Source organism: Acanthochromis polyacanthus, chromosome 5 (genome assembly GCF_021347895.1).
Source record: "Acanthochromis polyacanthus isolate Apoly-LR-REF ecotype Palm Island chromosome 5, KAUST_Apoly_ChrSc, whole genome shotgun sequence".
Taxonomy (NCBI): domain Eukaryota; kingdom Metazoa; phylum Chordata; class Actinopteri; family Pomacentridae; genus Acanthochromis; species Acanthochromis polyacanthus.
In genome coordinates, this window is record NC_067117.1 from 32,711,596 (window position 1) to 32,724,329 (window position 12,734).

Genomic DNA, 12,734 nt, shown 5'->3' on the forward strand with positions numbered 1-12,734 from the left:
AAGCGTTGGTTCTCATCTCGTACTGTTTTATCTACACTACCAGTGAACAGTTTGGTCACACCTTCTCATTTAATGTTTTTATTTAATTATTTTCTACATTGTAGATTAATACTGAAGACGTCAAACTATAGAAGAATACATGTGGAGTTATATTCTAAACGTAAAAGTGTTGATCTTCAGTGTTAATCTACAATGTAGAAAATAATACAAATAAATAAAAAGCTTTGAATGGGAAGGTGTGTCCAAACTTTAACTGGTAGTGTAATCAGAGTTTGTTTAAATATACCTGAACTCCTGCTACGTTGTAGGTCAAACTAAATCAATGTCAGGTAAAACCATTGTATTTTGTATGTAGGTCTTTCTGATGTACATTAAAAAACACTTTAACATGCATTTTTTTTCTGAAAAACGAGTGAATTGTCCTCAGTGAACCATGATCTGTGAGAGGTAAAGAACACCACTGCACTAAATATTAATTGAAACGGTTAGTAATGGAGTTAACAGTGAGATATAAACCATGTTTATTGGTTTATTTTTTTGGTTTCTGACACTGTTGGATAATTAAACATGGCCCAGGAACATTTTTGCTGTCCAGGAGAAAAAAGCCTAACAAAACATCTCTTTTTGGGGGGGTTGGAAGAAATTTAGATAAATTGTCTATTTTGTGAAAAAAGTCCACTGAAAATAGTCACTAGTAGCAGCTCTCTACACTCTGTGGATTTCCCCTTTCTAAGGTATTTCCTTCAAGCTGTTAGCTGACATAATCCCAAAGACTCTCTGCTCGAGTGAAAGTTAGATTTTTTTTCTATTCTGACATAACTAAGCAGACGAGTTGTCTCCATATTTGTCTGTAATCTAAATCTGACCTTCTCCCAACTACAATATAAACCTGAAGATCAGAGAGAATCCTCAGAACTGATGCTGGCGTCGCTTGTATGAACAACTGCTCTGTCGGTGTCACTTCTCCTGATATCAGTGAACTTTACTCAAATCATCTGAGTCTCCGGTGTGTCTCTCTGTATCTGCCTCCTCATCTTCTCTTGACCTCGCTGAACTTCCACGACAGATTTGTAACATAACATATTCCCACACAGCCTTATTTCTTCCTTCTTTCCTGCCTGTTTCTGTGTCGCAGGTCTATCGGCTCCGGTTCCTCGCGGCCGGAAGGGGAAGAAGCTGAAGAACCAGCTGAATGTTCCGGAGGTGAAGAACGCCGACTGGCTGGTCCACTGTAACCCGGAGGTGGTTCTGCAGGACGAGAGCTACAAGAAACACCTCAAACAGCACTGCAACAAGTCAGTTCATTTCAGCTTCGACAACAACTTTAGTTACTTTACTGTTCTGCCACCTGAGAGGATGGATAAAGGTTTTAGGTATCTTTCATCTTCGTCTTGTTTCGTCCTTTATCTTTTATGAGCTACAGAACAACAGCTAATATAAACACAGTCAACATTTTGTCTTTTTATATAATTCACTAAAAGACTTTTGACAGCTAAAAACAACACAGCCTGAATATGCAGCTGAACGTGGCGTTTATTTACAGTTTTAAGTGTTTACTTGTTGGTTAGTTTTGGTGGCCTGATGAGAGCAGTGGCGTTAAGTTGTTGTACTCCTCAGAAAGTCTGTTGACAGAAAGATATTTCTCATTTACAACAGCAAAACATCAGGGCAAACAGGGAAAAACCATGACCCCTCTAAACTCCCCCAGGCAGTTTCTCTGTGTTTTTCCCTCACTGTGGGCTCTCTTTTAAGCGCAATATAAAGTCCTGCATCTCTATGGAACCACAACAACCATGACTAGAAGTAGAGAGAACTCAGAAATGTCTTCTGTGCAGTTTGATACAGTTATAATGTCAAAAATCATCAATACTTGTTGAGGAATCGTCCATACTTGTTTGTACACCGCCTGCAGTTCAGCCAAATTGTTTCTGAATTTTTGTCACGTAACTGTTGATCAGACTTTTTTCACAATTAGCTTTAAAGTTGTGGTGAGGAGTCCAGAATTTTGTACAGAATCTGTTCAGTTCCAAGTGTTTATTTTTGGCAAATTTATATGTGAGACAGGCCGTGATTTTAAGTTTGGATTTGGATAAGTTACTTGAAACAACAGAGAGATAGTTTAAGGATTGTCTTAAAAGTTGAAAATCTGATGATTGTTTCTGCTTTTGCAGTTTTTGGGTTTGATGAATGGTATGATTTTAAAGGTTTTTGGGGTTCAAAAGGTTGATTCTTCACTTAATCGTCAGCTTCCATGTTTTTTTTTTGCTCCTTTTGTCATTTTTAAAGTTTTTTTTGGGGGGGGCCTTTTTCGGCTTTATTTGACAGGCTAAGTGAGAGAGTGACAGGAAACGGGGGAAAATAGTAGGGGAAGACATGCAGCAAAGGGCTGCGAGTGGAATCAAACCCGGGCCGCTGTGTCGGAGACCAGCCCCTATACGTGGTTCACCCGCTTAACCCATTGAGCTATATGGGCGCCCTCCTTTTGTCACTTTTAATCCTTTATATCCCACTATTCTCTTTTTACATGTCAATATGTCACCGGAAATTGAAATTCAGAGGGTTAAGACTTGCAATAATTAACACTAATAGGATGATTTACAGTCTGTTGTGATGAAGTCAAGCAGAACTACAACGAATGGCTTAATTTGAACACCTAAAACACCTAACTCGGAAAAATATAGTTCATAGCAGCTTATTTGTTCCTCGTACGTTGGAAAGATAATTCTCTGCATGTGTAAGCATCTGAAATTAGCTCCGACCTCATTGAAGTTGTGTTTTTTGGGAGTTTATTTGGATTATTTTATGGTACAACCCTCCTTATTTCACTCCTCAGGGTGCTGCTGAGGGTGCGCATGCTGTACTACCTGAAGGTGGAGGTTTTGGGTGAAGCTGCGAATCAAGCTGCAGAGGGGGTGCCTGCCAGGTATGTAGCAGACAGTATGTCCTTCATGTCGGACGTTTTTGGAGAGTCTGATCAGATGATTGGTGTTGTTGTGTGACTGATAATCTTTAGATTGTGTCAGCATGTTGTTGGACAGATTTCTCGTTGACTGGTTGTGTTTTTCAGCTCCGACTTACATGACTGATTGTTTGCGTCTCTTTGTGCTGACAGTAAACTGGAGGTGTCGCTGCCTGACATCGACTACATCGAGATTCCAGTGACGTGGTGGGACGCAGACGCTGACAAGTCTCTGCTCATAGGAGTCCACAAACATGGTGAGGACTGGGGTCAACTTACGATACAGGGGGTCCTGGGTTTACGACATACGATGTTACGCCGATATCGTAATGCACGTAAAGGCTTTGTTTACATTTTCGCTGATTGATTGTAGGAACTGAACTCCAACGGAAGTCGAGGACCCCATGTGTCCGTTGGTAATCGCACTGTTTCCCCTGGGTTGAAATGGCTGTGAGGTGGTGGGGTGTAGGCAAGGGCCGAATTTTGAAAATCAACATGCAAAATGGGGCATTCTGGCACAATTTGGAGCACATTTTGTTGTATTTGTTGCCATTTCCAAAAAGTAAATTAAATAAAATTTTCATGTTTCTTTTCTAAAAATTAGTGATCGGGAGAAAATATGACAAATATAAACCCACTTGTCCTTGCGATCAAAACATGTCAACTAGTCCAGTCTATTATATTCTGGTCAGATTTCCACAAGCCATTCCAAAATGCCACATCAGTTCTTATTACAAATTTGAAAAAGATTACAAAGGACTTGAATCTGGAATCAAGTGGGGACTTCTACTTTTTTTCTAAAAACAACTACATGTTAGGTACCAAATTCCCATTTCATTGTTATTTATAATAAAAAGGTTATGTCATGACCTTCATTTTACTTAAAAATGTGAAAGAAAACTTCAACTCTGGGTTAACAACTGGTTTTCTGAAGGAGTTAGTTCTGTTTTCAAAACTGTTACCTTTTTGAACAAAGAAATAACTTCTTTAGAAGTTGTTAACCCTGAGTTAGAATACATCATTTTGCACTGTGATATGTGTCAGGCAGCTGAATTAAAGACTTTTAAGTAAACATTCTTGGAAACACAAACACCAAATTTGAACACATGCTCTCTTTATTACATGAGGCAAATCAAATATAAGTGGGGATTAATGTTGATCAATCTAAGCTTTCCATGGGTGTATAGTGTTTCTATAATCGCCTTGGCAGTGTCGTTCTATTTTGAAAAATGCTTATGCAGATATCAAAACGGCCTGCCCAAGGGCCGCTGAACCGTTGAAATTACAGAATTTGTTTTGCCATTGAATGATATAATTTCGGGCACTCTATAAATCATTTTATCAAAAGAAGCTATGAACTTTATATTCTGTTGAAATCATTTGTCTTGTTCGTGAGAACGGGTTTTGTCGTGCCTAAATGTTTTAACTGGAGCCATTTTTGCAGTCACTGTCAATTCGTATCGCCATGGACAACAAAACAGTAAGCAAGCTCAGTAAAGGAAGCGAGATCGATGCCTACACTGCGTTGCTCACTTTATTTTGATGACGTGATAGTTTTGATACTTAATTTGACATATGTCTGTGATACACACCTGCTTTTAGCCCCGAAAAACAAAACGATGGAGCGCTGCTGCTTCTTGTCCGCAATGGGGATGTGCCTTGCAGCGGCGAATATACCGGACTTATGTGTCAATGCTTTCTAATATTTAGCATTACTTTTTTTTCTTTTTTTTTTTTTGGTGCGGACCAGTGAGGCGGCAATTTCGGCAAAATTGTAATGAGGCGGTGGCCTATACCAGCAAGGTGGCCCGGCTCGTCGGTCATATAGGAGGGGAAACACTGTAATCGTCTCTCTTAGTGTGTTTTAAAGAGTATTCTGTTGTTCATTGTTTACTAGCTGGGATTTAAGGCTTGACTCAAACAGTGAGTAGCATTTTTTTCTCTTTAAAAACATGTAAAGAAGACCTAGATCTTGTGGCATGTCGTGTTTGAACTATGTCATTTAATCCAGTGGTTCCCAACCACTTTTTGTGTTTTAACGGTGTCTGTCCATCTGTGTTTGTCCCTGGTCAGGATACGAGCGCTACAACGCCATGCGAGCTGACCCGGACTTGTGTTTCTTGGAAAGAGTTGGGATGCCGGACGTCACGGCGCTGACAGCTGAACAGGGAGGAGGAGAAGTAGCAACGGACATGGCCGACAGGTACAATACAGACCTATAGACACTGTAGACACCCTGATCACCTGAATGCTTTTAAGTTTTTAAATTGTCACTGTTGTCTTTCGTGTTTTTTTGTTTGTTTGACTCTTTATGTAAACTGTAGATGTTCTCTGGGCTACATGGGCCTGGATTTGATGTAAACTGTGAGATATCAGTTTTTTGGGGGGCTCCTGTCTCACTTTTCTTCGCTGTGGGTTAATTTTTCACTGTGATACAAAGTCCTGCACCTTTATGGAAACAGAAAAACCAAGGCTAGAAGTAGAGAGAGCTCATAAATGTATGTTTTGAAGCGTAGTAATGCTATAGTGGCGGCCATAGCTCAGGGGGTGGAGCAGCCGTAATGGTGACGACAGCATGTTCCAGACTGGAAAGATGACATATGTCAGTTTCAGAGACTTCAAGGGTAAAGTCCTGATTGATTGACATGAGAGAGTACCGGATGTACCATAAATCATAACAAATTGCTAACAAAAGTAGAATTTCTCTGATTATTTATTTTACAAAAATTGAAAAAGCCTGAAATGAACGTATCCAACATTTTATTTCATTGTTCACTGGTGTTACCACTACTAGAAAAAAACCTGCCTGTCCAAACAAAAACTCACCACCTGGACTTAACTAAAAAAAATATGTAAGAGCCTTCCATTGGACAATTACTGCAGTGATGAATATGTTTCAGTTGCAACAACTTATTTAACCCTAGCTGATGCAGTGAGGAGCTTCTCATTTCTTAAACAACCATGTCTGAAGACATATCCTGTGGTCAAGGAAAGGACGTTAATGTGGCTCAGAAGGGTCAAATTATTGGCCTGCATAAAGCAAAGAAAACAACTATGGAGATTTTTGAAACGACTAAAATCAGGTTAAGAACCATCCAACCCATTATTAAACCCTGAAGGATAGTGGAGAACCATCATCTTTGAGAAACAAATGTGGTTGGAACAAACTCTTAGATGATCGTAGGAAATCAACAGTAGAACTCACGGCTATGTTTAATAGTGAAAGTAAAAAAAAATCCACAGAGATTGGAACTAAACAGCTGTAGCTCTAAGAAAACCACTGATCAGTGAGACTAATCAGGAAAAGAAAAAGCTTCAGTTTGCTATGGAGCATAAAGATTGGACTCTGGATCAATGGAAGAAGGTTATGTGGTCTGATGAGTCCAGATTTACCCTGTTCCAAAGTGATGGGGGCATCAGGGTAAGAAGAGAGGTGGATGAAGTGATGAACTCATCATGTCTAGTGTCTACCAGCCTGTGGGGGTTTGTTTATGATCTGGGGTTGGTCAGGTTCACCAACGTTATGTTCCCAAAGAATGAGGTCAGCTGACTACCTAAGTATACTAAAAAATACCAGGTCTTTACATCAGTGGAGTTTGTCTTCCCTGATGGTGTGGACATGTTCCAAGATGATGATGCCAGGATTTATGGGGCTCACATTGAGAATGAGTGGATCAGGGATCATGAGACGTCATTTTCACACATGGATTGACCTCAGCCCCACTGAGAATCTCTGGGATGTTTTGGAGAAGATTTTGTCTGACTCTCCCATCATCAACATAAGATCTTGGTAGAAAATTAATGCATCTCTGGACAGAAATAAATGCTGTGACGTTGCAGAAGCTTATTGAAACGATGCCAGAGTGAATGTGGTGGTTCAATGAAATATCAGAGTGTGCAACTTTTTTAGGCCGTGCAGTGTATTTTTCTACTTAGAATTTGTCTCTTGTCTGGTCCGTGTAAACACTTTCTGCAGTTCAACTGAAAAGATTTTTTGCTGTTTGACTGTTGGTCAAATCTGAGTCACTAGTGACTTAATATTGCGAGAAAGGACACCGAATTATTAGTTTTTCACAGAACGTGGTTACTACAAATGAGTATTTTTGCCCAATTTTTAAAATAGACACGTAGAATGAAGTGATTTTGATGAAATATCAAGACTTAAAGCTGACAAAACAGAAAATTACACACAATAAATTCCAAGACTGTCTGAAAGTTTCAAATCTTGTGATTATTTTTTTCTGTTTTCATAGTTTCTTGTTCTGATAAATTGTGTAATTTTGACTTTTTTCCCCAAAAAAATAACATGCCTGTCAAACCCAGCAGCTGATTTTGTCATTCTGTGTGTTAATGTGCAGAATTATTTCTCAAAAATCTGAGGTTGTAACCAAAAATCTGAGTTTTTTTCTTCTCTGAAGCACTTTCAAATCTTGCGGCAGGTTTTTTAGTTCAGATGGTTAAACTGGATCAGTTAAAATGGGCTAAAACTGGGTTAACCTCACGGGTTCAAGGGTTCACAAAAGCTTTGGTTCTGCATTTTCCAAAACAAAATTTCAATTCAAAGCAGCAGAAATTGAAAATAAAATGAAGCCTGAAGCTTTTTGTGCCTGGTTCCGTCCAGCGTTGTCCTTAAATGATCCTCAGTGCAGATCTTTAGTGGTTCTTCCTTCCAGTCGTGGCTCGTCTCACTGTTGGTTGTAGTTTTCACTGCGAACGCCAACGCTGGTGTGAAAAACAGAAAGGAAAACATCCTGTCTTGTCTGATGCCAGGTTTGTTATTGCTGACACCTCTCAGCCCACACACCTGCTTTCCATACAGGGTGCAAAGAACTAGATTAATTCACAGAAATATACATGCAAAGGGTGATATCAAGGTTCTTATTATGTTGATAATAAGAAAATAACGTTTTAACAGACTGTCACACGCAGAGCTGCAAATACAGTCAAACCACTGGTTTTTTTTTATGTACAAAGTTATTATGAATGGCGCCGTGCACAAAACCAAACGAGTCTTAATTTTAGTGTCATTTAGAATCAGAAATCACAATCAGAAACAGTTTTAGCTTAGCTTTATGTTTTAGTGCTGAACAATTAAAGATTAAAGAAGTGTTGTAAGTCAAATTAGCAGCAGGTGTGGTGAAGGGATTATAAAAAGCAAATTATCATGTGAAAATGTGCAAAGTAAGCAACTTGTAATGTGCAAAAGAATTACAATAATTCAGTTTTAAAGCTCTATGTTAATCTGTGGCATGGTTTTAATGTGTAATTTGCATATTAGAGATTAAAATCCTGCAAAAATGATATACAATGCTGCTTTTCCTGACTATAATGCACAAGAAGGCTAAGAAGGTAGAGTTTATATTATCACACTATATTGAACTTTAGGCTGAACCCACAAGTGAACTCTAAAAGCTGCACGGTTTTCCCTCACAAGAGCTGTGAAACTAGTCGTTTTCTGCTGGTTTCACTGTATTTGCAAGGCTTGCAGGAAGAACCCACACTGACAAAAAAGTCAGAAAGGGAAAATAAAATCCAAGTGGGAAATGTATTTTCTGGGTTGGGCTGCTGCTCCGGCTGCAGAGACGAGACGCAGCGTTTGAAGCTTTGATCGTCTTCCTGAAGCTAATTGAAGTTGTCACTCGTTTTGTTACCTGCTCAACCTGAAGCCGTTCCCAGCTGAGTGCAGCAGGAAGACGTCCTCGATTCAAGGCGTCAACTCTGCAGGGTTTCTGCTCGGGTCTGGAGCGGGACCAGGGGAGGAAGTAAATAAATGCAAAGCGGAGGTGATGTTATGAGGATGAAATTGTGCTTGCAGAGGAAGACGAAACGTGGACGTGGAAGAGTGTTTTACCTGCTAGTATTGTCCCTCATTGTTGCCTGAGGTGTGCAAAACAACCGTGGTGTTGAGGAAACTTAGGGGTTTAGAAACGTTGAGAGTGCACTGCTGATGGAGAAAGATTTTTATTCTTCTGCACAGAAGAATAGAAGTTCTCTCTGCTTCTACTTGTGGTTTTTGTGTTTCCATAGAGGTGCAGGACTTTATATTGCAGTGAAAAATGAGCCCACATTGAGGAAAAACGTTGATAATTTTCTGTTCTTGTCCTGTTTTTTTTAATATCAACATGGCACCTTTGTTTGCTCTTCTGCCTTGTTTTCATGTAGCACCATCAGCTAAATGCCTGGAGATGTAACTTCATGTTCGATGTCTTTGTTACGTTAAAAACTTCTTGTTATCTGATTCAGGAAATTTCATCTCTATGCTGCTTTTAACACAAAATAACAGTTTGATTTCATAGGTTTTCTTTACATTGGTCACATTTTGGCATTTCACAATCAGACATTCCCTTTTTTGTGTTTCTGCACAGCTTTTTCTTACTTCTATAGTCGTCTTTTGTCTTCTGATGTTTTCTCTCTATTCAGGCATTAAGGAAGCGTGTTTTCGTCTCCGTCGTATGGCTGTGGAGCTCAATAGGACGCTGTTGCCGCTATTAAAGCTTTTTCTCCTTTTGTCTGTCTTCTGTTTTGTCCTCAGCATTTGCAAAACCGAGGAAGCAAAGGAGGACGCTGAAAGCAAAGCCGACGGAGGGGAGGATAGAGACGAGAACAGCAAGGTGAAGGGAAAACCCTCCTGAGATGTGACATTAGTGATAATTCTCTCCGATGTCTTTATGTTTCAGCCGCAGATGACCATAGATTCAGTTGAATACTTTTTGGGCCCATTATAAACTAACATATTTGTCTAATTTTGTGTGATAAGACTTAAAGTTGCCTCTGGGAAGAAGTTTTTACACTTCGGATGCTTCCAAGTTGAAGACTTGTGGGGCTTCTAGTTACCGTACGAACAATCATGTTTGAGTTAATGATGCATTTAAGAAAAAAAAAAACATTTTAACACTGGACAGAGAATGTTAGATGATTTGTTGAGAAATTCCAACTGTATAATTTTATTGCTTATTGTGTTAGATTTCTTGCAAGTGACTTCTTTTACTCCCTGTAAGGCCATGTACTTCATAAGATAACGCAATATGAACACAAAATATCAAACGTACTACTTTAATTTTGTAACACAATTTTATTAGTGTAATGATACTGCTCACAAAAGTGGCCGTTATGAGTGCCATTAAGTTATCGAAGCAAAGTCCTAAAGGATCCTGGCTTGATTTATTACATGTGAATTGGCCAGAGGTCATTAAGCCTCACAGAAGACTTTGTCATGGTGTCTCTGTACCAGCTTAACTGGCCAGAGGTCATTGAGCCTCACAGAATGTTTGGCATGATGCTCCTTTATCAGTTTGATTGTTCAGAGGTCATTAAGCCTCACAGAATGTTTTGTCATGATGCTCCTTTACCAGTTTGATTGTTCAGAGGTTGTTGAGCCTCACACAAGACTTTGTCATAATACCCCTTTTCCTAGCTTAACAGGATAGAGGTCATTAAACCTCACAGAAGACTTTGTCATGGTGTCCCTTTACTAGCTAACCCCCCACAATGTTCTCTGTTTGTCAAAACTCAAGTTCCCTCCTCCTCTGGTTGCCAATGTTACGGTCAATGTGATCTTGTACGTTATATGCGTTGTCTGTAATTTTGTATGCATTTGCCATTTTGAAGTTGTGATGTTGATTAGAATGATGTTGTCTTAGAACAACTGTATCTCCCAGAAAGAACAAGTTGTTGCTGGTATTTTTATAGCAGAATTTTGAATTCAGAAATCTTTCATGTGCGTGCTAATGTTGCTGTTTTATTCATTTGGATTTTTTTTGTTCACAGGGAGAAGAAACCTGCTCCAGCACAGATACCTCTGACAAGCCAGACAGCACAGGTCCAGGTGAGACATTTGTCACTCCTACATGCTTAAACTCTTTTGAGTTTCCTCTGAAAGAACAAAAGGAAAAAAGGAGCTGTCTTCTGATAAGAGGCATTTTTTCTGCAAAAGTTTTCATTTCATCAGTACTCTGCAGAGCACTGGGCTGGTCAAACGTATGAAATGAGATTAGATGGTTTTAATGGCACTCACTGTCTCTGTGGGTTCATTAAATGGACATCTGAATGTTGGACAGCACTCTGGAGACGGAGATATAAAGACACTTGGACACAAATGCTCTGTAACCCATTGTTTGGGTGTAAATGAAAGCATTTAAGAGATAATATTCTAACTTTTAATATCCAAACATGAGGCTACTACAAGGCAGACTGTTTCAGGAATGCAGCAGTTTGTGTGTTCAGTGATGAGCAAATTACATTTAAAACCTCACAAGTATAAGAGCCCAATGTACTGCTTTGATTCATTTAGTTGTTTCAGCAATTCCAAACTCTCACTGTCTACCAAAGAGACGTACGTCGTGTTGTGAGAATTTCATTGACTGGATATTTAAATGCACCTTATCAGAAAAAGATATTTCTGCTTCATCCATTAATCGTCCGTGTATAAAGGATGGTATGTATGCAGCTAAAGCAAAATCTTTTTAAAGTTCAGATAATCCAAGGTTTGAGGTCACATTCATAACATCTTTAGTTTGATCATTTTTAATAGGTATTTCCTTATTTGATCTCAATACAAAAGGCTCTTTACCATATAAAGAAGGAGAGAAAACATAGCATTGTCTTTTGTGGAGTATAAGACAGTTAAAGTGCCATAAATCGTTAAAAAAAACTAACAAAAGTTGAATTTAGATTACAAAAACCTAGAATCAAATTGTACGATATTACTCCAAATGCACCCAGGTGCTTCCTGGTGTTACTCTACACACTATAGATATTTTACTGTTTACATGTGTGATTAATTTCCATCCTGACCTGTAAACACAGCCTGCAGTTCAGCCGAGAAGTCCTTGAATTTTTGTCATGATGACTATTGGTCACAGCTCAGTCACTGTTTCCTGGGCGTGCTGAAGACTGTAGAAATTTTCATTTTTTACAGAATCACCTTATTGCATATGGTTAATTTTTGGCAATTTTTTAAAAAATAAAATGCAGAATAAAGTTTTTTTTTTTTTTTTGACATATCAGGATTTTTAGGTTTGGTTAACCTTCCCGCCAAAATGAAGGACTATTGGATCATTATTCATTCTGTTTTTACAGTTTCTGGCTCTGATAAATGGTATAATTAGGATTTCAAAAACAAAACGAAACAAGCCTTTCAAACCCATCCTTCCTTCAAAATGGAAAAAAACCCCAAAACCTTAGAATGTCTAAAAACAAGTAGGATAAAGTTTAAGTACCAGCAATACCTCCTGATTTTAGAGAAACCGTGTCTTTCCTTCACAGACTCTCAGTTGTCAGGTGACTTATGCGTCCAGGATGGAACTCTGGTTACCACGACGACCACGGGAACAGGAACCGGGGTGGCCGCCCTCCATGTGGTCCAGGCCCGGCCCCTGTGGCCCACCGGTCCCGCCCTGACGGCCCGTCTGCGGCGCCTGATCACCGCCTACCAGCGCTTCACGCTACGCCGAGAGCCGCTGCTCAGGCACGAGTTCCTGCTGCACGACGGCCTCGTGGGGATGGGCATCGGAGGAGCTGGAGCCGCTCACGGTCATCACGCCGGCGGACCACTGGCCTGGCAGCTGGGCGAAGAGCTGAGGAGGTGTTCTGTGGTCGCCACCGAACCGGACCCCCTGTTTCTGGAGTGGCAGAGGAGGTAACTGTTGAAGCACAAGATACACTGATTAGTTCTCATCAAGTTTTAGGGTTGATATTTGTGGTTCTCTAATATTTAATTCTTGACCATCCATTATTTATACACCGCCTAATCCTCATTAGGGTCATGGGAGCTGAA

General features: G+C 39.7%; 1 protein-coding gene across 5 annotated transcripts in view; it reads left to right on the forward strand.

Annotated features, from left to right (window-relative positions):
* chd6 (chromodomain helicase DNA binding protein 6) overlaps positions 1–12,734 on the forward strand; it is a 165,950-nt gene that overhangs the window by 123,018 nt on the left and 30,198 nt on the right. For all 5 annotated transcript variants that reach the window (XM_051948134.1, XM_051948133.1, XM_022204996.2 and 2 more), the window contains exons 26-32: positions 1,136–1,295; positions 2,834–2,923; positions 3,113–3,216; positions 5,033–5,162; positions 9,492–9,570; positions 10,727–10,784; positions 12,224–12,596. In XM_051948134.1, the coding sequence (XP_051804094.1) occupies positions 1,136–1,295; positions 2,834–2,923; positions 3,113–3,216; positions 5,033–5,162; positions 9,492–9,570; positions 10,727–10,784; positions 12,224–12,596 (994 nt within the window). The remainder of the gene's footprint in view (positions 1–1,135; positions 1,296–2,833; positions 2,924–3,112; positions 3,217–5,032; positions 5,163–9,491; positions 9,571–10,726; positions 10,785–12,223; positions 12,597–12,734) is intronic.